The sequence below is a fragment of the Saccopteryx leptura genome, chromosome 6, assembly GCF_036850995.1.
Source record: "Saccopteryx leptura isolate mSacLep1 chromosome 6, mSacLep1_pri_phased_curated, whole genome shotgun sequence".
In the NCBI taxonomy this organism is placed as follows: Eukaryota; Metazoa; Chordata; class Mammalia; order Chiroptera; family Emballonuridae; genus Saccopteryx; species Saccopteryx leptura.
In genome coordinates, this window is record NC_089508.1 from 194,782,651 (window position 1) to 194,808,532 (window position 25,882).

At 60.6% G+C, this 25,882-nt stretch overlaps 1 protein-coding gene across 3 annotated transcripts in view; it reads left to right on the plus strand.

Moving 5' to 3' along the window:
- SNX8 (sorting nexin 8) overlaps window positions 1-24,213 on the plus strand; it is a 58,877-nt gene extending 34,664 nt beyond the window's left edge. For 2 of the 3 annotated variants that reach the window (XM_066344276.1, XM_066344277.1), the window contains exons 2-11: window positions 7,782-7,972; window positions 8,420-8,537; window positions 12,272-12,393; window positions 14,149-14,229; window positions 16,279-16,439; window positions 17,035-17,167; window positions 20,554-20,622; window positions 21,872-22,018; window positions 22,201-22,350; window positions 24,061-24,213. In XM_066344276.1, the coding sequence (XP_066200373.1) occupies window positions 7,782-7,972; window positions 8,420-8,537; window positions 12,272-12,393; window positions 14,149-14,229; window positions 16,279-16,439; window positions 17,035-17,167; window positions 20,554-20,622; window positions 21,872-22,018; window positions 22,201-22,350; window positions 24,061-24,171 (1,283 nt within the window). In that variant the 3' untranslated portion in view covers window positions 24,172-24,213. Of the gene's footprint in view, window positions 1-4,292; window positions 4,375-4,665; window positions 4,833-7,781; window positions 7,973-8,419; window positions 8,538-12,271; window positions 12,394-14,148; window positions 14,230-16,278; window positions 16,440-17,034; window positions 17,168-20,553; window positions 20,623-21,871; window positions 22,019-22,200; window positions 22,351-24,060 lie in introns of those variants that run through there. The other variant, XM_066344278.1, reaches the window with a different exon arrangement.
- Window positions 24,214-25,882: the final 1,669 nt, after the last annotated feature.

Sequence of the window (25,882 nt, forward strand, 5' to 3'; positions counted from 1 at the left end):
TCGGGGTCACCCGCCTTGTCTCTGGGGTCACAGTGTCCTCGGGGTCTCCCGCCTTGTCTCTGGGGTCACAGTGTCCTCGGGGTCTCCTGCCTTGTCTCTGGGGTCACAGTGTCCTCGGGGTCTCCCGCCTTGTCTCTGGGGTCACAGTGTCCTCGGGGTCTCCCGCCTTGTCTCTGGGGTCACAGTGTCCTCGGGGTCTCCCGCCTTGTCTCTGGGGTCACAGTGTCCTCGGGGTCTCCCGCCTTGTCTCTGGGGTCACAGTGTCCTCGGGGTCTCCCGCCTTGTCTCTGGGGTCAGAGTGTCCTCGGGGTCTCCCGCCTTGTCTCTGGGGTCAGAGTGTCCTCGGGGTCTCCCGCCTTGTCTCTGGGGTCAGAGTGTCCTCGGGGTCTCCCGCCTTGTCTCTGGGGTCAGAGGGTCCTCGGGGTCTCCCGCCTTGTCTCTGGGGTCAGAGTGTCCTCGGGGTCTCCCGCCTTGTCTCTGGGGTCAGAGTGTCCTCGGGGTCTCCCGCCTTGTCTCTGGGGTCAGAGTGTCCTCGGGGTCTCCCGCCTTGTCTCTGGGGTCAGAGTGTCCTCGGGGTCTCCCGCCTTGTCTCTGGGGTCAGAGTGTCCTCGGGGTCTCCCGCCTTGTCTCTGGGGTCACAGTGTCCTCGGGGTCTCCCGCCTTGTCTCTGGGGTCACAGTGTCCTCGGGGTCTCCCGCCTTGTCTCTGGGGTCACAGTGTCCTCGGGGTCTCCCGCCTTGTCTCTGGGGTCAGAGTGTCCTCGGGGTCTCCCGCCTTGTCTCTGGGGTCACAGTGTCCTCGGGGTCTCCCGCCTTGTCTCTGGGGTCACAGTGTCCTCGGGGTCTCCCGCCTTGTCTCTGGGGTCACAGTGTCCTCGCGGTCTCCCGCCTTGTCTCTGGGGTCACAGTGTCCTCGGGGTCTCCCGTCTTGTCTCTGGGGTCACAGTGTCCTCGGGGTCACCCGCCTTGTCTCTGGGTCAGGATGTCCTCGGGGTCACCCGCCTTGTCTCTGGGGTCACAGTGTCCTCGGGGTCTCCCGCCTTGTCTCTGGGGTCACAGTGTCCTCGGGGTCTCCCGCCTTGTCTCTGGGGTCACAGTGTCCTCGGGGTCTCCCGCCTTGTCTCTGGGGTCACAGTGTCCTCGGGGTCTCCCGCCTTGTCTCTGGGGTCACAGTGTCCTCGGGGTCTCCCGCCTTGTCTCTGGGGTCACAGTGTCCTCGGGGTCTCCCGCCTTGTCTCTGGGGTCACAGTGTCCTCGGGGTCTCCCGCCTTGTCTCTGGGGTCACAGTGTCCTTGGGGTCTCCCGCCTTGTCTCTGGGTCAGGATGTCCTCGGGGTCACCCGCCTTGTCTCTGGGTCAGGATGTCCTCGGGGTCACCCGCCTTGTCTCTGGGGTCACAGTGTCCTCGGGGTCTCCCGCCTTGTCTCTGGGGTCAGAGTGTCCTCGGGGTCTCCCGCCTTGTCTCTGGGGTCACAGTGTCCTCGGGGTCTCCCGCCTTGTCTCTGGGGTCAGAGTGTCCTCGGGGTCTCCCGCCTTGTCTCTGGGGTCAGAGTGTCCTCGGGGTCTCCCGCCTTGTCTCTGGGGTCAGAGTGTCCTCGGGGTCTCCCGCCTTGTCTCTGGGGTCAGAGTGTCCTCGGGGTCTCCCGCCTTGTCTCTGGGGTCACAGTGTCCTCGGGGTCTCCCGCCTTGTCTCTGGGGTCAGAGTGTCCTCGGGGTCTCCCGCCTTGTCTCTGGGGTCACAGTGTCCTCGGGGTCTCCCGCCTTGTCTCTGGGGTCACAGTGTCCTCGGGGTCTCCCGCCTTGTCTCTGGGGTCACAGTGTCCTCGGGGTCTCCCGCCTTGTCTCTGGGGTCACAGTGTCCTCGGGGTCTCCCGTCTTGTCTCTGGGGTCACAGTGTCCTTGGGGTCTCCCGCCTTGTCTCTGGGTCAGGATGTCCTCGGGGTCACCCGCCTTGTCTCTGGGTCAGGATGTCCTCGGGGTCACCCGCCTTGTCTCTGGGTCAGGATGTCCTCGGGGTCACCCGCCTTGTCTCTGGGGTCACAGTGTCCTCGGGGTCTCCCGCCTTGTCTCTGGGGTCACAGTGTCCTCGGGGTCTCCCGCCTTGTCTCTGGGGTCACAGTGTCCTCGGGGTCTCCCGCCTTGTCTCTGGGGTCACAGTGTCCTCGGGGTCTCCCGCCTTGTCTCTGGGGTCACAGTGTCCTCGGGGTCTCCCGCCTTGTCTCTGGGGTCAGAGTGTCCTCGGGGTCTCCCGCCTTGTCTCTGGGGTCAGAGTGTCCTCGGGGTCTCCCGCCTTGTCTCTGGGGTCACAGTGTCCTCGGGGTCTCCCGCCTTGTCTCTGGGGTCACAGTGTCCTCGGGGTCTCCCGCCTTGTCTCTGGGGTCAGAGTGTCCTCGGGGTCTCCCGCCTTGTCTCTGGGGTCAGAGTGTCCTCGGGGTCTCCCGCCTTGTCTCTGGGGTCAGAGTGTCCTCGGGGTCTCCCGCCTTGTCTCTGGGGTCACAGTGTCCTCGGGGTCTCCCGCCTTGTCTCTGGGGTCACAGTGTCCTCGGGGTCTCCCGCCTTGTCTCTGGGGTCAGAGTGTCCTCGGGGTCTCCCGCCTTGTCTCTGGGGTCAGAGTGTCCTCGGGGTCTCCCGCCTTGTCTCTGGGGTCAGAGTGTCCTCGGGGTCTCCCGCCTTGTCTCTGGGGTCAGAGTGTCCTCGGGGTCTCCCGCCTTGTCTCTGGGGTCACAGTGTCCTCGGGGTCTCCCGCCTTGTCTCTGGGGTCACAGTGTCCTCGGGGTCTCCCGCCTTGTCTCTGGGGTCACAGTGTCCTCGGGGTCTCCCGCCTTGTCTCTGGGGTCACAGTGTCCTCGGGGTCTCCCGCCTTGTCTCTGGGGTCAGAATGTCCTCAGGGTCTCCCGCCTTGTCTCTGGGGTCAGAATGTCCTCGGGGTCTCCCGCCTTGTCTCTGGGGTCAGAATGTCCCCACCCCCTTTTTTTAAGGCTGAATTAATTTTCCATTGTTTGGATGGACTACATTTTGTTTGTTGATTCCTCAGTGGATACATGTTAGCCACTGGGGAATAATGCTTCTGTGAACATGGGTGTGCAAACACGTGTGTGTTCAGGTCTCAGCTTTCACTTGTTTTGGGTCTGAACCCAGAGGTGGAGCTGCTGGGTGACGTGGTCTGAACCCAGAGGTGGAGCTGCTGGGTGACGTGGTCTGAACCCAGAGGTGGAGCTGCTGGGTGACGTGGTTTTTCTGTGTTCCACTGTTGGAGGAATCTCTGTCCCACCTTCCGGCTGTCCATACGGATTCCAGCTCCTCTGCGATGTTGCCCACGTGTGTTTTCTTTCTTTTTCTTTGGTAGCATCTGTTTCAGCCGTCTGTTTGAGCAGCCCTGCCGGGGGATGCTCCTGCTCGCTCAGCCTGGAGACTTCAGTCTGGCCACGGTGCCTCCTCCCCGCTGGTCCCTTGTTGTCCCCATGTTCTGGTGGCCCTGCAGCTGAGGATGGTGGTCGTGGTAGATCCTTGTGGTGGTCGAGCGTTGAACTTGGGGTCTGTGTGAAGCCACGGAACAGGGACGATAGGGCCTCCGCACTGCTGCAGGTGGCACCAAACGACCCTGCACTGCACTGCGAGGGGCTCTGTGCCTGCAGGGAGAGCCCAGGGGGTGCCGGGCCTCTGGGGGTTGGGGGCTCCTGGGGCTCTGTGCCTGCAGGGAGAGCCCAGGGGGTGCCGGGCCTCTGGGGGTTGGGGGCTCCTGGGGCTCTGTGCCTGCAGGGAGAGCCCAGGGGGTGCCGGGCCTCTGGGGGTTGGGGGCTCCTGGGGCTCTGTGCCTGCAGGGAGAGCCCAGGGGGTGCCGGGCCTCTGGGGGTTGGGGGGCTCCTGGTGCTCTGTGCCTGCAGGGAGAGCCCAGGGGGTGCCGGGCCTCTGGGGGTTGGGGGGCTCCTGGGGCTCTGTGCCTGCAGGGAGAGCCCAGGGGGTGCCGGGCCTCTGGGGGTTGGGGGCTCCTGGGGCTCTGTGCCTGCAGGGAGAGCCCAGGGGGTGCCGGGCCTCTGGGGGTTGGGGGGCTCCTGGTGCTCAGCGCCACCTCCACTTGGGGCGTGGCTGCCTGTGAGTGGCTGACGGTGCCCCGCCGTGCAGAGGGCCCCAAGCCTGTTACTTCTGCCTGGGTCAGCATTTGCTGAGTGAGGTTGGCTTAGCTGCAGCGAGGGCATGCATGACGGCACCGCCCGCTGGGCAAGCCCGTGTCTTCCCTGGCCCTTTGGACTCTGGTGAGCAGGGGCCCCGCTGTCACTGCTGGCAGAACTCTGGAGCTGGACCTCTCTGGATGGGGACTTGGCGGACGGCTGCCGGAGGTTCTGACGGACGTGTGATGGAAGGACAGAGGGTTGTGTGTGCGTGCTTGACCTGACGTCCCACTGCTTGGCATTTGTGGATAGCCGACCTGGGGGGATGGTTTTGTACCGGGAGGGTGGGAGCGAGCGGGGAATGGATGCCTTTAGAGAGAGGGGTCTGTGATGAAGACAGAGATGGTGACGGCCGGGCCGGGGCCAGCAGCATCCTCACCCTCAGTTTGCTGATCGGAAGCACAGAGGTGGTCTCTCGCTGGGCCGTCCCGCTAGGAGACGACAGAGGTTGGATTTCAGCTCGCATCTGTCTGAGGTCGGAACCCACCCTGTCCCCAGCCTTCCAGTGCAGGGCCTGTGACCTCCTCTCCAGTCCGTTCTGTCTCTGGGGCCAGTCCAGGCGCTGCTCTGGACTTGGCTACGAGAGTGTCCATTGAACTGCCCGTGAACTTGGCGGCTCCCCCACGGAAGCTCGGATTTGCCTCTGGGAGTCGGGCCCTCTGCAGGTGTGTGTGCTCCCTCACATGGCAGCGAAGCTCGTCTGAGCGACCCCTTTTCTTCTTACTTGTTTGTTTGTTTTTGTGAAGCATGGTTGTCCTGTTTTTAGCAAATGGATATTTGGAACTGTGGTCCTAGACAGGCACTGATGTGCTTTCTCTTGTATCCGTTTGCCTCTTCTGCACATTTCATGTAGTGGAAATGTCCCAGGGCTGCTCCTTTGTGTCTGGTCCTTTCACTTCTCTGACTAGTAGTTTTAATAAAGACCTCTGTTTCCCTCTGCTCTCCTTCCTGCTTCTGTCACGGTGGCCAGGTGGGTCCTCGTGCACTTAGTTCCCGGTCGTCTCCAGCTGTGCTTGTCACCTCCTAGGGAGAGCCAGGCTGCGTCTGAATGCCGACGGCGAGTCCCTCGCTCTGGGCTGGGTGTGCGTTCTGGGGCTGGGTGTCGGGTCCGTGGTCACAGCACCCGTCCCACTCTCCAGCGTCAGGTGTTTGCAGACTGCACCTGGCGGGGGTGGTGGACCCTCGGGGGCTGTTTGCTGAATGGGTGGAACATTAATGGGGTCAGCCGCTGCCCATTCATCACTGAGTTCCCGGAGTGGGTGCTTGAGATGGCGCCGCGGCGTGTTGACTGAGGACAGTGCGGTCCCCGACGGGACTGTAAACACTTCTGAGGCCCTCAGGTGTTTCCACACAGAAACACGCTAGGTTTGCCTGACCTGTGGTGGCGCAGTGGATAAAGTGTCGACCTGGAAATGCTGAGGTCGCCAGTTCGAAACCCTGGGCTTGCCTGGTCAAGGCACATATGGGAGTTGATGCTTCCAGCTCCTCCCCCCCTTCTCTCTCTCTATCTCTCCTCTCTCTCTCTGTCTCTCCCTCTCCTCTCCTTATTAAAAATGAATAAATAAACATTGTGTACTTGCTAATAAGGCTGCAGAACAGAATTAAGGAGGAAAAGATAAAGTGCAGATGCGAGAGCCCCTGTACCTCTGCCCTTTAATAATAATAAATAAATAAAAAGAAAATTGTAGCAGGAATTAAAAAAAAAAAAAAACAACGCTAGGTTCTTGGGATGAGTGGGGGGGGCAAGTACCCTCCAGGGCTGTGTTCTCCACACGTTTTTGGCTGTTAAGATATTGGGGACTCCTCACGCAGGTGCACACACACACACTCCTTATATAGACGTAAACTCATGTACACACACTCAGGTACACACACCTACCATACACTCTGTACACACAGGTGTGCACACATGTCCACATACAGTCACACACATAAATGAACACTTATATGCACACCCCTCACACACATACTCATGTACGCACACTCACAGACGTATGTATATGCTCATGTCCACATATACTTGTACTCACACACGCATACCCCCTCGCACCCCTCACACACACACATGCTCTTGCACACATAAACACACACACATTTCAGTAAGGTGAATGCACGAGCTCCCTGGCCACTACATTGTGTACTTACTAATAAGGCCGCAGAACAGAATTAAGGAGGAAAAGATAAAGTGCAGATGCGAGAGCCCCTGTACCTCTGCCCTTTGGACTTCTCTGTCCCCAGAGGACGCTGCCCCCTGGACGCTGTCCCCGGGCACTGCACATTGGTGCTCACGGTTCAGAGCACTTGCTACTTTGTTTCTGTGGAGTTTCTCTGGGCCCCTGGGGGCTCCCAAGCAAACAGTGAGGCTTTGGTTTATTTTCTTCCTTAAGCTTTAAGGTTAAAGGCAGCTGGATTTTAAGTCCTCAGATACTGAGTAATTTATTTTAATTTTTAGATAAGAGGAGGCGAGATAGGCAGACTCCTGCACTCGCCCCAACTGGAATGCCCCTGGCAGCCCTATCTGGGGTCGATGCTTGAATACTAAGCTATTTTTAGTACCTGAGGCTGATGTGCTTGGACCAACTGAACTATCCTCAGCCTGGGGCCACACTTGAACCAGTTAAGCCACTGGCTGTGGGAGGAGAAGAGAGAGAGAAAGAGGAGAGGAAGGGGGAGAAGCAGATGGTCATTTCTCCTGTGTGCCCTGACCGGGAATCGAGCCCACACATCCGTATGCCTGGCGGACGCTCTACCCACTGAGCCGCCAGCCAGGGCCAGATGCTGCGTAATTTCACTGATGGAAGTCATCCTATCATTTGCTCTCTCTGGAGTGGAGCCCGGACTATTGCTGTAAGAAGTTAGCCCTAGAATGGCGATATAAAATTTGGAAAAAATATAAGACACCTACACTTTGTTTTACGTACTGGAATAAGACCCCCCCCCCCCCCCGGGGGACACCTGGACTTTTTTTATTGAAAAGACCTTTTTTTTCTCTTTAGACTCGATATGCTAAAAATCAAATGGACTCTTTAACATGATTTTCCTGTGTGTGTGTGTGTGAGCTGTAACATCTCTGAGCCGTCTGCCGCTGTGTGAGTGATGCCTGCTGACCTCTTGTCTGGAAGATAGCTGAAGCTCTGGGGCATAGTTCTTTGATTTGCAGGAGCACAAATCCTCGCTCTGCACACGCATGCGGGAGTTTTACAGATGTGAGTGATTGTTTCCACGTATGAAAGTGTATGTGTTGTAGAAACACGGGGACCCGCAATCCCATGGCCAGTTCCTTTGTTTTACCCCTTTTCTCGGCTGTAAAGGGTCTCTTTTACACACCACTTGTCAGAGTGTCACCAGGTTGAACAGGAGATCCTGGAAATTGGGTGTGTTTGCTGATTCGTGAGCAGATGGAGCCTCAGAGCGGGGCCTGGCCCTGCGTGCCAGCTCTGAGCGTCGGCTCCGGGCGTGAATGGGTGGGTGTGAGCTGGGCGGGCGTGGGATCTGGCTGGTAACTGGCCCGTGTCCCTGTGCTGGGCTAGCTCACTGTGCAGGGCCCGAGAGCTGGCGGGAGCCCCCGTGTCCCGAGCAGCAGGTCCCGCTGAGTGTCACCTTCTCTCCTCCAGACTTGCCGGCACCCCAGGTCAGCGAGCAGAGAGACCTGGACCCCAGTCGAATGCAGATGCCGCAGGGGAACCCGCTGATGCTCTCGCACACCCTGCAGGAGCTGCTGGCCCGGGACACCGTGCAGGTGGAGCTCATTCCCGAGAAGAAGGGGCTCTTCCTGAAGCATGTGGAGTACGAGGTCTCCAGCCAGGTAGCTGTGTGTGTGTGTGTGTGTGGGGGGGAGGCCAGGGGACAGACCCAGACCCAGACGGGGATGTGGAGTACGAGGTCTCCAGCCAGGTAGCTGTGTGTGTGTGTGTGGGGGGGGAGGCCAGAGGACAGACCCAGACCCAGACGGGGATGGCAGAGAGCCAGGCTGCCCAGCAGGCCTTGCTGGGTGTGCGTGTCCCTCCGTCTTGTCGTGGTCTGACCAGTGACGCACCCGCAGCTTCGGTGTATTGGGACAATGCTCTGACCAGCCGAGTGACCGGGCCGGGCAAGCTGGATGATGTTTCAAGTTTGTGTGACCATACATTAAGGAAGTGTGGGGCTTACTTTTGGGAAAGGCCTATGACAGGAGAGGAGGAGTTAGGACTCCTCTCTTGGGGAAAAGAGCACGCTGTCGTCACGTCTGAGTGTGGGGCCTCTTGCCTTGTAGCGCTTCAAGTCCTCCGTGTACAGACGGTACAACGACTTTGTGGTCTTCCACGAGCTGCTGCTCCAGAAGTTCCCGTACCGCATGGTGCCCGCCCTGCCGCCCAAGAGGATGCTGGGAGGTACGGCTGGGCGGGGGTCTCAGGGGTGGACGGAGGTACGGCTGGGCGGCTGGGCGGGGGGGGTGGTCGGGGGTGGACCCAGGTGCGCGCTCTGCTTCTGGCCGTCTTTCCGGCAGGGGACTGGCCCCTCGTTAATCCTGGGTCACAGCTGCGCCTTAGCACCCAGGCCTGGTAGGGGACGGTGATGTCACCTGGTGTCCTTGGCCTCCATGGGCCTTCTGCTTGGTAACTGACAGGTGGGGGGGTCCCTGTTGTGTACGGGAGGAGAGGAGCCCAGAGCTCCTTCCCGGTCGCAGCCAGGACGTGCTGGACGTGAGGAGGACCCAGAGAGCTGCCTGTCCTGCCTGTTTGTGCGAAGCCCCCTCTGCAGCACAGGATTGGGTGGCTTCTCAGAGGAGCAGGCGGGTGGGGGAGGCCCTCCAGCCTCTGAGACGAAAGTGACACCGGCCACACCTTCACACGGCACCCGCAGGCACCCGGGGCTGGTGAGGTCGCAGGTCCCGGCCCTTCTGTGCTGGCTCATTTCCCCTGGGGTGCCAGGCGGGCACAGTGCAGGGAGAGAGGGTGGCCGCCTCCTGTCCTGTCCGGGACCCTCAGTCCCACAGCCCTTTGTCAACTCCAGATAAAACTTGGTGAGAGGACGCGGGCCCGAGGCCGACCAGCTGATTTTTTGCCATTTCCCAGCCATTCTAAAGTGATGATGTTGACGAGCGGGGAAGTGGCCTGAGGTTTAACACTGGTGTCCAGTTTTCAGCGTTCTAAAATCTTAGAATTGTGTGTCCTTTTCCTTCTTGCGGTCATGGACATGCTCAGAGTCTAGATCAAGCGTCCCCATACTACGGCCCGCGGGCCGCATGCCGGCCCCCTGAGGCCATTTATCCGCCCCCCCCAATTCCGGAAGGGGCACCTCTTTCACTGGGGGGTCAATGAGAGGAGCACTGTATGTGGCAGCCCTCCAATGGTCTGAGGGACAGTGAACTGGCCCCCTGTATAAAAAGTTTGGGGACTCCTGGTCTAGAGATGATGTAATTCTCTTACCATCCCGTCTGAGCACCAGGGAACAGATCACTCACAGGACAGGATGGGCTGACCGGGAGTAATGCTCAAGGCAGGCGAAACTGAGTGTCCCTGGGGAGGTGAATGTGTACTGACACCCACGTGGCAGAGTGAGTGAGTGTGGTCACGGCCTCGGGCCTGGACACTGTCGGTGCCCGTTGTGTGGGTCAGCGTTTGTGACAGCCTGGCCCTCCGTGCAAGGAGTCCTGCTGGTCTGGGGGCGTTTTTTCAGTAGCTTAAAAATATTTCACTTAGGCCCTGGCCGGTTGGCTCAGCGGTAGAGCGTTGGCCTGGCGTGCAGGAGTCCCGGGTTCGATTCCTGGCCAGGGCACACAGGAGAGGCGCCCATCTGCTTCTCCACCCCTCCCCCTCTCCTTCCTCTCTGTCTCTCTCTTCCCCTCCCGCAGCCAAGGCTCCATTGGAGCAAAGATGGCCCGGGCGCTGGGGATGGCTCCTTGGCCTCTGCCCCAGGCGCTAGAGTGGCTCTGGTCGCGGCAGAGCGATGCCCCAGAGGGGCAGAGCATCGCCCCTGGTGGGCGTGCTGGGTGGATCCCGGTCGGGCGCATGCGGGAGTCTGTCTGACTGTCTCTCCCCGTTTCCAGCTTCAGAAAAATACAAAAAAAAAAATATTCCACTTATATATTTTTATTGATTTTATTTTAGAGAGAGAGGAAGGACCTGGGGGGAGTGGGGAGGAGGGCATTGACTTCCTGTTCCACTTATGAGGCATTCATTGGTTGAGTCTCGTGTGTGCCCTGACCGGGATCCAACCTGCAACCTTGGCACATCTGGGTGATGCTTTCATCAATTGAGCTATCCAGTCGGGGCTAAAAGTGATATTTTGAGCACTATTTCTACTTGTGGTCAGACTTAGATACCTTTAATGTACACGTCCACTTTTTTCCCTCGAAGAGAAACCGTTTTGCCCAATTGAACTCTGTTGATTGGTTCCACCAGGGTGAGTTGTAAGCGACGTGAAGGGAAACTGGGTCGAGTGAGTGAGAGAGAAGCCCTTCCTTACAGGAGGGTCACAGGAGACGTCTTGACTGGGGAGTCCCGGTGTAGGGGGGGCAGACTCTGTGGATTGAATCAGCAGGCTCTGGGGTTTCTGTGGCTACTCCTGACCCCATGTGTGTGAGGAGGTGGGGCTCTGTGCTCCTCCTCCTGCAGCCTCTGTGGGTGTGATGTCCACCGCCCTGCGCTGGCTGCCCGGTGTGCCCCGGGCCCCTCTCTGAGACGCTCTGTGGGTGTGATGTCCACCGCCCTGCGCTGGCTGCCCGGTGTGCCCCGGGCCCCTCTCTGAGACGCTCTGTGGGTGTGATGTCCACCGCCCTGCGCTGGCTGCCCGGTGTGCCCCGGGCCCCTCTCTGAGACGCTCTGTGGGTGTGACGTCCACCGCCCTGCGCTGGCTGCCCGGTGTGCCCCTGGCCCCTCTCTGAGACGCTCTGTGGGTGTGACGTCCACTGCCCTGTGCTGGCTGCCCGGTGTGCCCCTGGCCCCTCTCTGAGACGCTCTGTGGGTGTGACGTCCACCGCCCTGTGCTGGCTGCCCGGTGTGCCCCTGGCCCCTCTCTGAGACGCTCTGTGGGTGTGACGTCCACTGCCCTGTGCTGGCTGCCCAGTGTGCCCCTGGCCCCTCTCTGAGACGCTCTGTGGGTGTGACGTCCACTGCCCTGTGCTGGCTGCCCGGTGTGCCCCGGGCCCTCTGAGACGCTCTGTGGGTGTGACGTCCACCGCCCTGCGCTGGCTGCCCGGTGTGCCCCTGGCCCCTCTCTGAGACGCTCTGTGGGTGTGACGTCCACTGCCCTGCGCTGGCTGCCCAGTGTGCCCCTGGCCCCTCTCTGAGACGCTCTGTGGGTGTGATGTCCACCGCCCTGCGCTGGCTGCCTGGCGTGCCCCTGGCCTCTCTGAGACGCTCTGTGGGTGTGACGTCCACCGCCCTGCGCTGGCTGCCTGGCGGGCCCCGGCCCCTCTCTGAGACGCTCTGTGGGTGTGATGTCCACTGCCCTGCGCTGGCTGCCCGGTGTGCCCCTGGCCCCTCTCTGAGACGCTCTGTGGGTGTGACATCCACTGCCCTGCGCTGGCTGCCCAGTGTGCCCCTGGCCCCTCTCTGAGACGCTCTGTGAGTGTGATGTCCACCGCCCTGCGCTGGCTGCCTGGTGTGCCCCTGGCCTCTCTGAGACGCTCTGTGGGTGTGACGTCCACCGCCCTGCGCTGGCTGCCCGGTGTGCCCCTGGCCTCTCTGAGACGCTCTGTGGGTGTGACGTCCACTGCCCTGCGCTGGCTGCCCAGTGTGCCCCTGGCCCCTCTCTGAGATGCTCTGTGGGTGTGACGTCCACCGCCCTGCGCTGGCTGCCCGGTGTGCCCCGGGCCCCTCTCTGAGACGCTCTGTGGGTGTGATGTCCACTGCCCTGCGCTGGCTGCCCGGTGTGCCCCGGGTCCCTCTCTGAGACGCTCTGTGGGTGTGATGTCCACTGCCCTGCGCTGGCTGCCCGGTGTGTCCCGGGCCCCTCTCTGAGACGCTCTGTGGGTGTGACGTCCACTGCCCTGCGCTGGCTGCCTGGTGTGCCCCTGGCCCCTCTGAGACGCTTTGTGCGCGCTCAGCGTGGACGGCCTTGGGCCCCGAGAGTGCGGTGTCCCCACCGTGGGGATGTCTGCTGACGGTGGCTGTCTCTTCAGCCGACAGGGAGTTCATCGAGACCCGCAGGAGAGCACTGAAGCGTTTCATTAACCTGGTGGCCCGGCACCCCCCCTTCTCGGAGGACGTGGTCCTCAAGCTGTTCCTGTCTTTCAGTGGCCCTGTGAGTACAGGGGAGGTGCGGGCGGGTCCCGGTCAGGAGCTCTCGTGTTTCTGCTCCTCTCGTTTTGTGTCCCGTGGGCGGCGGCCCCGAAGGAGTCTGTTTTACAGTGGCCGCCCTGAATAAAGCTATTGTCTTCCCAAATAGCAGGTAGGGCATGAGGTTAAGAGAGGCTCCTTGGCCTTGACTTCGCAGGGTTTTTGAATCGTGAGGGGTGGGGTTTCTCAGTGCAGCCGTGTGGGGCCTGCAGCTGACACGTGGGAGGCGGTGTGGTTTGTGGGGGGTTTATAGACGTGCTAGAGACTCCAGATGTGAATACGTGTTTCCTTTAAAAAAAAAAAGGCCCCATTTCACCAAGTGTGCCTGGCAGTGCCGGCCAAGTCTCTGGCAGAGCTGCGTGACGGCCGTGTCCTGGGGACAATCTCTGCATTGATTTCAGGAGAAGCCAGGTGGCAGTGCCCGGGCCCACTCTGCTTCACAGGCCCAGGTCAGAGGCAGGACGCTGGGGCAGGGCCACCGGCTTGGCCGCGGCCTGGTCCCCAGGAAGACTGGCTCTTCCGTAGGAAAGGAGGTTTTGCCCAGATGACCCTTTCATTGTGGGGGTGGGTTGGACACTTTGCTGGTGGAGCAGGTATGTTCCTGTCCCCTCGACTGGAGGAGCACCCCCTTCCTGAGTAGGAATCCGGGAAGGGACTCGTCCTGCCCCATCCCTGCTGCAGGAAGGCCCAGGGGCGGAGGGCAGAGGGTGGAGGGCGGAGGGCGGAGGGTGGAGGGCAGAGTCTGGTTTCCTCTTTCTCTCACTTCCTGGAGGCAGAAGTGTCCTCTGACCCCTAGAGACGGCTTGGGCTTTCCCACTGTGATTCCTGGGGGCCCATGGGTGCTGCCAGTTTTGTGGGACCCGGCCAGGCGTCGGAGAATGCTTGTCCTTGAAGTGGTGCATAGGTGTGTGCTCCCTGGGGGTGGACAGGTCCCTCAGAACAGAGAACTTTATAGCTGGAGAGCAATGGGGTGGGACGTGGGAGCTCTGAGCGGCTGATGGCAGAGGAAGGAGGGGGTGCAGTTGGGCGTAGAGCCAGGCGACTTGGGTTAGGAGGCGTCGGGCTTCACTGACCCCTTGCCTTTGCACAGATACGGTGTCCCTGGAGCCTGCCCCCCCCCCCCCACTCCATTTTCTCTTTTGGCAAAATGAGAGAATTGAGACAGATGATCTTCATGGCGTCTCTGAAATTCTAGATTCCTGGCCTGTAAACAGCTGTCTGGTCGGGTCTCTGCCTGTCTTTCCTGGGGCTCTTTGTGAGGCCTGCTCCTCCTGTGTGGCCGGAGGGCCTGGTCGGGACCGAGTGTCACCCTCTGTCAGCCCACCTGCTCCCCGGCAGCGCTGGAGGCCCTTCCTGTGGGTCTGTCCCAGGAAGGAAGAGACCTCAGCCTGTGTGTCTGCCCCGTGTGGCCCTCGCAGGATGTAACTAATCCGACCGCTGTCCGATATCATCCCGGTCGGTCCGTGGGGCAGTTACCTTTTCCTGCGGGGCGGGGGGGGGGGGTCTGCTATGTTGCCGAGGTGACGACAGGCTGTCCTCCTGGGGACAGGCATCCTCACGCGTATCAGCAACGGGAAGACACTGGACGACGCTGGACGAGAGACGGACGGAGACTCTGGAGTCCTCACGTCGAAGGCCGGGTCCTGCTCCGTGCTGACGGACCTGGTCACGCTGGCGGTCTGCGGCCCTCGGGGTCAGCGGTCATTCTCTCCTTTCGCAGGACGTGCAGAGCAGGCTAAAGGAGTCGGCTCAGTGTGTGGGAGACGAGTTCCTGAACTGCAAGCTGGCTCCTCGGGCCAAGGTATCTGCCTGGTTTGGTTACGACGCCCCATGAACAGAGCAGGGGGCCCTCACTGCTGGCCAGGCTGGCTCTGGGTCCGCAGCGCGCTGGGTGACACCGAGGTCCTCCGTGTGCTTTCTTGTTTCATGGCAGTGTCACGCCCATCATGCTGACGGGGGGGGGACAGGTCAAGGGCTGCCACCCACCTAGGTCCCAGGCTTCTGACCTGTGTGACCACAGAGCCCACCGGCCTCTGGTATTCCATCCCAAAGCTGGTTGTGACTCAGGTGGACATGTGCTTGGTCACTGGCCTTTTGAATTTCAGGGGGTTGATGGTTGCATTGGTTTATTTTAAATTTAATCTGTTTTTTTTTCTCAAAAAGATTGTACCTAGGCCCTGTCCGGTTGGCTCAGTGGTGGAGCATCGGCCTGGCATGTAGGAGTCCCGGGTTCGATTCCTGGCCAGGGCACACAGGAGAGGCGCCCATCTGCTTCTCCACCCCTCCCCCTCTCCTTCTTCTCTGTCTCTCTCTTTCCCTCCCGCAGCCAAGGCTCCATTGGAGCAAAGTTGGCCCGGGCGCTGAGGATGGCTCCTTGGCCTCTGCCTCAGGCGCTAGAATGGCTCTGGTTGCAACAGAGTGACGCCCCAGATGGGCAGAGCATCGCCCCCTGGTGGGCGTGCCGGGTGGATCCTGGTCGGGCACATGCGGGAGTCTGTCTGACTGCCTCCCTGTTTCCAACTTCAGAAAAATACAAAAAAAAAAAAAAAAAAAAAAAAAAAAAAAAGATTGTACCTATTTGGTAGCTTCTTTTTCTCTTTAAACTGCTTTTCCATACAGCCTGACAGCAGTCAGAGGGGTGGGGCTGGGGTGGGGCTGGGTAAAACAGAGGGAGCAAAGAAAAAAACTTAGACACAGACGACTGTGTGGGGATTGCTGGAGGGAAGGGTGTGGGAGGTGGAGGAGGAGCAAGGTGGTGGTGGAGGGAGACCCGACCTGGGGTGGTGAACACACAGTGCTCATACGAGAGCGTGTGTACAATTGTGCACCTGAAACCGCTATGCTTTTATTAACCAATGTCACCCCAGTAAATTCAATAAAAAAAAAGTCTTGACAGCATCTCTTCAAATGCCAAAGCTGTTTGAAAAGAATGTATTTCTGTTAAATTCATCTTTTGTCCCCCCTACCAAAAAAAGAATCTGCTTCTCCATGAAAACAATGCAGACTCCTGACCTTCACTGTGTTCCCAGAGCTTTCTGTTTTCTCAGCATGATGTAGTTGGTGTTGATTAACTCCAGGGGTCCCCAGACTTTTTACACAGGGGGCCAGTTCACTGTCCCTCAGACCGTTGGAGGGCCGAACTATAAAAAAAAACTATGAACAAATCCCTATGCACACTGCACACATCTTATTTTAAAGTATAAAAACAAAACAGGAATAAATACAATATTTAAAATAAAGAACAAGTAAATTTAAATCAACAAACTGACCAGTATTTCAATGGGAACTATGGGTCTGCTTTTGGCTAATGAGATGGGCAATGTGCTCCTCTCACTGACCACCAATGAAAGAGGTGCCCCTTCCGGAAGTGTGGCGGGGGCCGGATCAATGGCCTCAGGGGGCCGTAGTTTGGGGACCCCTGGTTAATACTAAAGCCGGAGAGAAGTTACCCTCAGGGAATAAGTGAGACCTTCAGAGGCGTCCCTCGTGTGGACGACTTTTCAGAATTCTGTAGTCGTCATTCTGAGTGGAAGGGTGCCATTCGAGTGTTCTTGCAGGGCCTCCAGTTTGACCGGTTTCAGCGGGCACTGGTGTGGTGACCACGCGGGGTCATCCAGCCGACCATGCTGTGTATGTGACGCTGTTTCCGTTAGACAAGAGGGGAAGTCCAGGGCAGGTGCCCTGCCCCGGGGTCACGGCCTGGTCGCCACGTGACCTGGACTCCTGGCCTTGGAGTCTGGGCTCCTTGACCCTTTCGGTGGAATGGGTCGTTGCCTCTCCCGTGGGCCGTCCGTCTGTCCTGAACGCGTTGCATGTCTAAGTAACACACACTTCGCTCCCCATCTGTCAGGACTTCCTCCCAGCCGACATCCAGACTCAGTTTGCGGTTAGCCGGGAGCTGATTCGAAACATCTACAACAGCTTCTATAAGCTTCGCGATCGGGCCGAGCGGATCGCGTCCAGGGCCATCGACAATGCCGCTGACCTTCTCATCTTCGGGAAGGAATTGAGGCAGGTGGCCCTGGGAAGTGGGAGGGACTTCAGCTTTGGTGCACTGACCGTAATGACCCTCAGGCTGACCTGTTCCCCTCCAAAAGGGAAGTGGGAGGGTTGGGAAAATGGAGATGATATCTAGAAGAAAAAAGGTGCAGAATTTAGGCAGAAAAATGTGGACTCCCACGCAGGGGTGCTCCCCAGCTCCCCGTAGGTCAGGCCCCCCACTGTCAGGGTTAGACTGAAGATGAAAGTGACTGCTGTGACGTGAGGAAGGACACGTGGGCTGTGGGTGCCCCCCGTGCTCTGGGGAGAGGTGGGGCCTCCCCCTGGGCTTGGCTCTCCTGGGCAGTCTTCAGAACTGGCTCCCAGACGGGCCCTGCACGCAGCAGTGGGTCCTGTGGGGGGAGCGGGGGCGGCAGGTCGGGGGCTGAGACCCCTCTTTCTAGCAGGACCCCAGGCTTCCCCGCGGCCCCTCTGAGTAGCGAGGGTCTAGGTCAGGCGACGTGCAGGTGACCCTGGGGTGACGTGGTGTCCGGCAGAGGGAGGCGTCAGGTCGGCTGGCCGTCGGCTTCGAGGCCCTGAGTGTGTCCTCTGCCCCGTTTTCCCGCAGTGCTATAGGGTCCGACACGACCCCGCTCCCGTCCTGGGCCACTCTGAACAGCAGCACATGGGGGTCCCTCAAGCAGGCGCTGAAAGGCCTGTCCGTGGAGTTCGCCGTGCTGGCCGACAAGGCTGCGCAGCAGGTGAGTGGCTCGTCCGCACCTGCCCGAGGATGCTCTGGGCCTGGGCCCACGGCCGTCTCTTTCTCAGACGCACATCGGAGTTCCGAGTCCCGAGTGAGTGACCGCTGTTCTCGGGTCAGGACCGCACGTCCCATCTGTTCCGGGGAGCTCCCCGTGGGCCGTTGACACTTAAGAGGGCTGCAGATACACAAATGGTGTTCTGGTCTCTTGAGACTTGGCTGAGAAGATATAATCAGCTCCCGGAAATGTCATTTTTGGACTTCACGTCTGCGTGGACCAGATCCTGTGGCCACTCGATAACTTACGAGAACAGGGCCTAAGCTCCAGCCCCCGAGAGACTCCCTGCTTTCACCCAGTTAACCTCAGGAGACGCTTCTGCCGCACGCGGCTGCCCTTGGTGGGAATTGTCCTCAGGGATTGATCTGGAGACACGGGGTTCAGCGTCCGGCCGAGGGGGCTCGCCTGGCTGTTTTCTGCTGTAGACTGTTCTGTAATCTGCAGGGTGAGGGCTGGCTGCCTGGTTCTCAGAGGAGTGGTGTTTAGGCTGCTAGCGGATGGTTTTAAAGGAATTAAAACAACGTGACTGTGGAGGCCTGTGGCCTTCCTGCTGGTGGAAGCTGCTCGTGGCCGGCTGGAGAGCCACGGGGCGGGGGTGGGTCTGCCACCGTGCGGCTGGGGGCTTTCCCCGCTTCCGGTGGGGCCGCCGGGTGCCCAGCGTGCCTGTCTGCCGAGAAGGGAACTCGGTCTGTGGCTGGTGTGGGAAGTCCTGGGTTTTCCTTCTCTGTGGCCCTGGTGCCTACCTGTTCCCTCTAGAAACTGCGCGTGGGGCGGCGTGGTCTCTGGGCCATCTGCAGGTCTGACAGGTGTCTGACGGGGCTGAGGGAGGACCAGGGACGTGTCGGAGGCTTGGCCAGAGAGAGAGAGAAAGAGGCGAGTCAGGGCAGCCGGGTCTGTGTCCAGCAGGGCCCCCTGCTGGGACCTCACCCCGGTTACTTGGGTCTCTGCCTGTCTCCCCATCGATGGAAGGCAAGGGAGCTGGACGATGGCATTATTAAAGACGCGTTTTATTTCACCTGTTGAACTTGATTCAGAGTTCAGTCTGTAACACGAGAGTGAAGGTGATCTGGGTGTGGGGACCTCGGCCCGCGGCACACACAGCTCCCTCTTCCCAGGCGGCCCGGGCTGGGGACAGGTCCCACGCATCCCTGGGTGCAGGCCGACATCCCTAACTGGGCCACTTCCAGCGTCTTTTCTGACTCGAACTTGGGTGCTGTTTCCCCTTGAAGAGGGCAGAGGGGTCAGGCTTCTGACGTCCGAGTTTGTGGTCGGACGTCCCTCCCGTCTCCGAGAGTCTCTGATCTGACCTCGTGGATGCTGCTTTCAAAGTTCACATCTGAAGAGGTTTCCTGAGAATTCTTGCTGTCCTTGGTGGTTTTCGCCTTGAAGCAAAATGAACAGTTTTGACGCAAAACTGGGTCAGACCAGCGACCCTCGGGACTGTCTTCCTGCAGGGCCATGGTTCCCTTGCACTCTGGCTGAACCAGTAAAGGCGTCGAGGGCGGTTCTCCTAATTCCGTTTTACGTACCCTGGTTTCATTCCCCTCAGAGCTGCTAGGAGACGTCCTAGGTACCTGTCCCAGCCGGACAGGTGCGGCTCACGGGGGGCGGGTTCTTGTGGTGGTGGATACATGCTTCTGGTCAAGGCACAGGCGTTAGGTAACTGTCCCAGCCGGACAGGTGAGACTCACGGGGGGCGGGTTCTTGTAGTGGTGGATACATGCTTCTGGTCAAGGCACAGGCGTTAGGTAACTGTCCCAGCCGGACAGGTGAGACTCACGGGGGGCGGGTTCTTGTGGTGAGAGGATACATGCTTCTGGTCAAGGCACAGGCGTTAGGTACCTGTCCCAGCCGGACAGGTGAGACTCACGGGGGGCGGGTTCTTGTGGTGGTGGATACATGCTTCTGGTCAAGGCACAGGCGTTAGGTAACTGTCCCAGCCGGACAGGTGAGACTCACGGGGGGCGGGTTCTTGTAGTGGTGGATACATACTTCTGGTCAAGGCACAGGCGTTGGTGGCTGAGGGTCTTGTGTGGCACTGGACCAGAAACCGGACTTGTCAGTAGGTGACGCCCCCAGGAGGGAGCCCTGCTACAGACCTGGGGAGGGGCCTGCACCCTGTTCGTGCCCCCTCCCGTCAGGAGGACGCAGGGCAGCCGTGGCCACGGGCGTTTTCCTGTAAGCTCGTTGATTAGACTCTTGGCTGTGGGTGCAGGATCGAGTGGCCTGGAACCTCTGAGCTCAAGGTCCCGAGGGCCCCTGAGTGCCCGTGTTGCTGCCAGTCTGGACAGGAGCCCCTGGCTGCCAGGCTGCTGCCTGCCCCCCGTCAGACTCCCCTTCTCCTCATTTCTTCTCGACTTCTGCTGCCCGTGGGCTGCTCCTCCCTGTGTTAGGGGATGAGCTTCCCCTGTCGGCCACGCGGGAGCCCCAGACGTCGTCGTTGGGGCTTGGTGTCCCTAGGGGCTGGCGCCCCGGGCACAGGTACTCAGCTGCCACCTACGGGAGCCACGGAGCTAACCTGGTCACAGGTGTGTCCCCAGGATTCTGTGAGCGACTCCAGCGGTGGCGCTTCAGCCCCCGTTGTCACCGGGGACACCCGCTCCGCTGACAGGGCAGCCTGCTGTGCCACTGCAGGTCCCTGGGGTTTCGGAGATGAGCCGGGCGGTGTTGCGTGCTCACCACACCTGTCGTTTCTCTTGATGGCTGTGTCCCCCGTGTGCAGAGGCTGGGTGGGACCCAGCAGTGAGCACAGTCCGGCTGGCCCTGCCCCTCCTGAGCCGTCCATGTGGCTGCAGGTGGCCCCCTTCCATCTCCGGTGTCAGCCCACGCACTGACACGTCTTTGTTTACGTATGTCACAGGCAGCCCTGCAGTTGCTGACCGTCCCCTGTCCCCATGGCCTGTGCTCCTTTTCTGTTGCTAAAGCGGTGTGACGCCCTCAGTCCAGCCACGGCCCTCCCGTTTGCTTGGCCTTTCCCGTGAGCGCTGAGTTGCACGGGGACACCGGGTTTGCACAGTGCCCGCAGAGCTGCTGGGCACGGGCGTTGGAGCACCCGCTCTCCTGGTGCATGTGTGGGAGGTGTTGGCTTTAGAACACGGGAAGGACACGTGTGTTGAATGGCGAGCATGCGTAGCCAGGTGGCCTGGGGGTGCGAGGCCCCTGTTCCCGTCAAACTGCCGGGTTCTGTGGCTCCTCTGCTCGCGTCCAGGCAGTTGTGTGGGAGGCGTCCTGGGGAAGAGCACGGCCCCACCTGTGGATGGCGTGACTCCCGGACGGGTCTCCGGGTCCTGCCTGTGCTGAGCGCTGGGTGACCCAGCCCTGTTTTCTAGGGTAAACAGGAGGAGAACGATGTGGTGGAGAAGCTGAACCTCTTCCTGGATTTGCTCCAGTCCTACAGAGTGAGTCCTGGCTGCTCCCTGGTCCGGGCAGAGCTCTGGAGAGGGAGCCGGAGGCCTTCAGGGTGCGGCCAGGGGAGTGCCCGTGCGGTCTCCGGTGTGCCTGCCCGTGGCTGGTGCTGGGGGTGCTCTGGGTGGTGGCCCCAGCAGGTGTCCCCGTTGAGAGCAGAGGGCGTGTGTGTGTGTGTTGCTGTGTATATGTATGTACATGTGAACGTGTGTGTGTGTTGCTGTGTATACGTACGTACGTGTGAACGTGCGTGTGCGTGTGTTGCTGTGTATATGTACATATGTGTGAACATGTGTGTGTGCGCTCTGCAGGGATACCACAGCTCTCTGTAGACAGGCGAGGGGCTGGCAGTGCAGAGCATGCTCTCCTCTCTGTGGTGGAGATCCTGGGGGGCCGGTGCCTTTTTCTCACCTGTGAAGCCCTAGCGCCCTTCGTGCTCAGTTCTCAGAGCTGGACTAGTGCTGTGGGAATGTTCCAGAAAGGGTTCCTGCACCGAGTGGGCTGCTGTCAGGTGGCCTCCAACGCCCCAGCCCGGTGATCATGTAGCTACTGTGTTAGGGCCCCGGGGAAATGCCAGGCACCTTCCTGCTGTGCGGGGACACTGGCTTTCTGGAAATGGGGTGGTGCTGCAGGGCCAGGCCCAGGCGGCTCACCTCTGCGCTGTATACACGGCTGCTGCTGGTGGGTTTGGTTTGTGGTTTGACCTGGGGCCCCCTCCTGAGCTGCTCTGTTCCATGAATACTTCTGAACGTGGAGTGAGTGCTTGTGAGCTGTTTTTCTTTTCTTTTTTTTTTTTTAACAGAGACAGAGTCAGAGAGAGGGATAGACAGGGACAGATAGACAGGAATGGAGAGAGATGAGAAGCATCAATCATCAGTTTTTCGTGGCGACACCTTAGTTGTTCATTGATTGCTTTCTCATATGTGCCTTGACCATGGGCCTTCAGCAGACCGAGGAACCCCTTGCTAGAGCCAGGGACCTTGGGTCCAAGCTGGTGAGCTTTTTGAGCTCAAACTGGCGACCTTGGGGTCTCGAACCTGAGTCCTTCCGCATCCCAGTCTGATGCTCTATCCACTGCACCACCGCCTGGTCAGGCCTTGTGAGCTGTTTTTAAGAGGAAGAGCCATTCTCCTGACCGTGTTCCACATGGGACGATGAGAGCACCAACCCTGGGCCCGAACGCCCTCCCCTGCTCCCTCCCGAGCGTCCTGTGGGGAGGACACTCAGGCCCTCCCTCCCCAGGACCTGTGTGAGCGGCACGAGAAGGGTGTGCTGCACAAGCACCAGCGGGCCCTGCACAAGTACAGCCTGATGAAGAGGCAGATGAGCGCCGCCGTGCACAGCCGCGAGCCCGAGTCCGTGGAGCAGCTGGAGTCGCGCATCGTGGAGGTACCGGGCGGGGGTGCGGGGGGCTCGGCCCGCCTCCCGGGGGCTGGTCCACACCACACCTGCCGGCTGGACCCCTTGGCACCTCTGGACGTCGGTCTGGGCTGCGTGGCAGTTACGGGGAGGGGGCCCCGGGGGGCCGGCAGCGTGTGGGCCGGGAGCAAGGGCGGCTCTCTGCTCTGCAGCAGGAGAACGCCATCCAGACGATGGAGCTTCGGAACTACTTCTCCCTGTACTGCCTGCACCAGGAGATGCAGCTGGTCCACGTCTACCTGCCCCTCACCTCCCACATCCTCGGGGCCTTCGTCAACTCCCAGATCCAGGGGCACAAGGAGGTGGGCTCCCCTGTGCCGTCCCCGTCGTGGCCAGTGCCTCCCTTGTGGCTGACCCTGAACTGCTTAGGAACGTTCGTGGGGGGGGGGCAGGGGGCCTCGTACGTCGTCCACATTCATCTCCTGCTCGTTGGCGGCTACAGGCTCGTTGTGAGGGTGCCCTCGTGACTCCCACCGGGGAGGGGGTGGTGGGCGGAGGACAGGAACAAGGTCTCATCTTCTGGAGGAGGGCAGGAGTCAGGGAAAGAGCGCAGAACCCCCGAGGAGGGAGAGAGGAGGAGGAGGGAGAGGAGGAGGAGGGAGAGAGGAGGAGGAGGGAGAGAGGAGGTGGCGGGAGCAGGGGCAGGGCCGGGGAGCCTCCGCCAGGTGGTGGCCCCTGAGCCTGTGGGGGGACACGCTGCTGTCCCACGACTGAAGCAGCAGCAGCACGGGCCTGGTCCGAGTTATCTCGCTCTTGTCGCCGGCCCTCGGCTCACCTCCCAGTGACACGCGTGTCCACCTCCAAGCAGCCTAGGACCCTTGTCTGGCTGGGGCTGAAAAAACACGTAGGAACTGACCACTTTGCAGTCCTGCGTTTGCTGACCTGTGGTACTGCTTCTGACATGGTCTGTCCTGGGTTCCTTGGTCACCCCTTGTAGCACTGGGGACTGTGGGCACAGTCACCTCCTAAGAGGTGTCGCTGGTGGCCGCCTCCAGCTTCTTGGCGTGACGCGGGGGTCTCAGGCTCAGAATTTCTAAAACCCTGACTTGCATCCCGGCCCTGCAACTGTTGTGAGCTCTTACGGGCTTGGTTGGGTCAGTAACTTCTGTGGTCTGGTCTGCCTGTCTGACCAAGTATGTAATACAGCGGCCTGGGCATTCGGTGGGAACTGGGCTGTGAGTAGTCACTTGGGCCGCAGCTGTGCTGGGTGTGCAGCTGGACTCAGCTGGCCCTGTCACCAGGGACAATCCCAACAAGTCAGCAGGAGAGTTTGCTCAACAGGCAGAGTGGGTGCAGATCCCACCACAGCCCTACCTGCTCTCTCTGGGGCCAGGACTTGGGGATCTGTGCTCTTAGGGGGGACACCAGCTGATCCTGGGATGGGTGGACCCTGGGGCACCCCGGGTGAGTGTGGGACGGAACCCCAGGGGACACTGGGTGAGTCTGGGCTGGGAGAATCCAGGCAGGACGGCAGGTGAGCCTGTGTCACACCTGGCTCAGGTGGTGTAGGGACCTTGATAGCAGATGTCACTACTGTAGGTGACTGATTAGTCCCCAGTCCTGTGATGCAGAGATGACTCTGTGTCATCTGTAGGTTCCCAGGGCCACACACTGCTTTTCTGTTGTCACATGAACCAGTCTGCCACGTGTGCTGACCTTGGACACCCATCCACTGCCAGTGCCTCCCTGCCCCTTGTGCTATGGTGTTCCTTTCTCAGCCTGGACACTGCAGTGCCCAGCAGGCACGGCAGGGTGTCATCTTCGGACCACGCTCCATTTGCTCTTGTGGTCGTTTGGTGGAGGTTGCCCTGGTGCCTGACTGCAGAGCCAGGAGGCCAATGCCTGCAGAGCTGTTAGAGAGAGAGTGTGGGGGGGCAGGGACAGAGAGACTGGGCAGCTCTGGGGCAGGTGTCCCCTCCACCCCTGGCCACTAGATGGCTGCCCCCGGAGTCGTATGAGGTGTGCACTGGGGTTGGGGGTGCCGCCTGCTGACCCCGTCTCCTCTCCCACAGATGAGTAAGGTGTGGAATGACCTGAAGCCCAAGCTGCACTGCCTCTTCGCTGGACCTAGCAGCGCCCTGACCCCACCGCGGTCCCCGAGGGATGGCCTGTCTCCTCACTAGTGCCGAGAGGGCCCGGCACCCCCACTAAAACTTCTTCCCACACGGTGTGTCCCTGTTAATTCCCTTCAGATGGTGGCTGTCCCCCCACGTCCTGCCAGCTGCCGCCCCTCTAGCAGAAGAGCTGACGTTAGAGCTGGGGCGGGGGCGGGATCCGGGGGCCATGGCTCCCCCGCCCTCACAGGAGCAGGGCCAAGGACGCGACCCCCGGTCTCTGAGCGTCCACAGAAGCTAAGGCCATGTGGTGGTGCGCTGTGGCTGTGTCCGACCCCAGCACTGTGGGTTCTTGGTCTGGTGGTGAGAAGTGTTGAGATGCCCTGGAGTGGTTTTCTCCTGCAAGGATGGCTCACTGCTCCAGCAGACGGTTCCTGGGTGTGTGCAAGGACCCCGAGTACAGGGGACCCCGTGTGCTGCAACAGCAGGTGGGGGCCGCATTCGCTGAGCTGGGAGGAGGCTGCAACCCAACCCCACGGATGGCAGGAGTGTTCCTGCGGCCAGCATGCCACGCTGGACAAGATGCTGGTCACCGAGAGGGCAGCTCAGTAGCGGGGGCCAGCAGGCAGCCCTGGGTGGGGGGGTGCGGCCGTGTGCGAGCACGTCAGGTGCAGCAGGAGCTGGGAGGGGAGGTGGCACCTCGGGTCGCTGGGCAGACTGCATCTCCAGGGGGCAAGCACCAGCGAGGGCCCAAGTCTGGGGCAGTGCCCTGTGTCCTTCCCTACATGTGTGCACGTCACTGTGACCCTGTGTGGTTGTGCTCGGGGGTGTGGAAGGCAAGGTGACCTGGTGCTGTCTGTCCAGGTGTTCGGAGCGGCTCTGTCCTTTGCGTTGGGTAGATGCCCCTTTTGGGTGCTTGAGGCTGGAAGGGTGGACGAGGAGGAGGTGGCAGTGGCTGTGGAGGTCTTGCGGGGCCGTGGACCTGCGGTCTGTTGCTGTGGTTAACCCTTTCAAACTGACCTCACTTCTTTCGGGCAACTAGAACCCCCCAGCCCCTCCTGCACTTTCCGGCCCAGCCACCTGCTCCCAGGGGCCGAGAGGACTGGCGTTCCGGCAGCTCTGGGGGTGGGGGGTGGGTGCTTCCTGCTCCGAGTCCCGTCGGTGTGAACATGGAGAGACGGCCCCTCGTGGGACAGGAGTGGGAGGAGGCTGGCTGCACCGCCGGCTCTCGGGGAGCCCTGCCTGCCTGAGTTGGGTTGTCTTCTGTCTGATGTGGTCTGACTTCCGCTCCTGTATCATCTCGTGGCGTGCGAATCCCTGAACTGCAGGTGGAGGCTCTGTCTAGGGTAACTGCAGCTGCAGACAGGCTAACGTCTGTCCCCTTCCAGGGGACGTGTCCTGGGGCCCACCACACTGGGCTTGGTGCGGCAGCAGCCGTGGGGCTACGCAGGGAGAAGTCCGACTGTGCTGCCCCATCCGGAGGCCCCGCTGCAGCCGACGTGCCTTCCTGGGCTGGGAGCTGGGCAGCGTCTCCCCAGGGCCGGACAGGCGGGGGGATGGTTTTGCTTTCTGGCCTCCCTCTTTAGAAACGGGTTTTCAGCTGCACCGAGCAGATCTGTGCTGTCCTGCAGGGTGGCCCCCAGCACTGTGTACACTGGAGCTATAAAGGGTGCCCACCAGGCCTCTTCTGTCCCAGCAGCTGCTGCTCACCTGCCTGGGCCTGTCGGGGTGGTGAGGGGACAGGCGACCACCCGCCAGCAGTCATACAGACGCCCCAGCC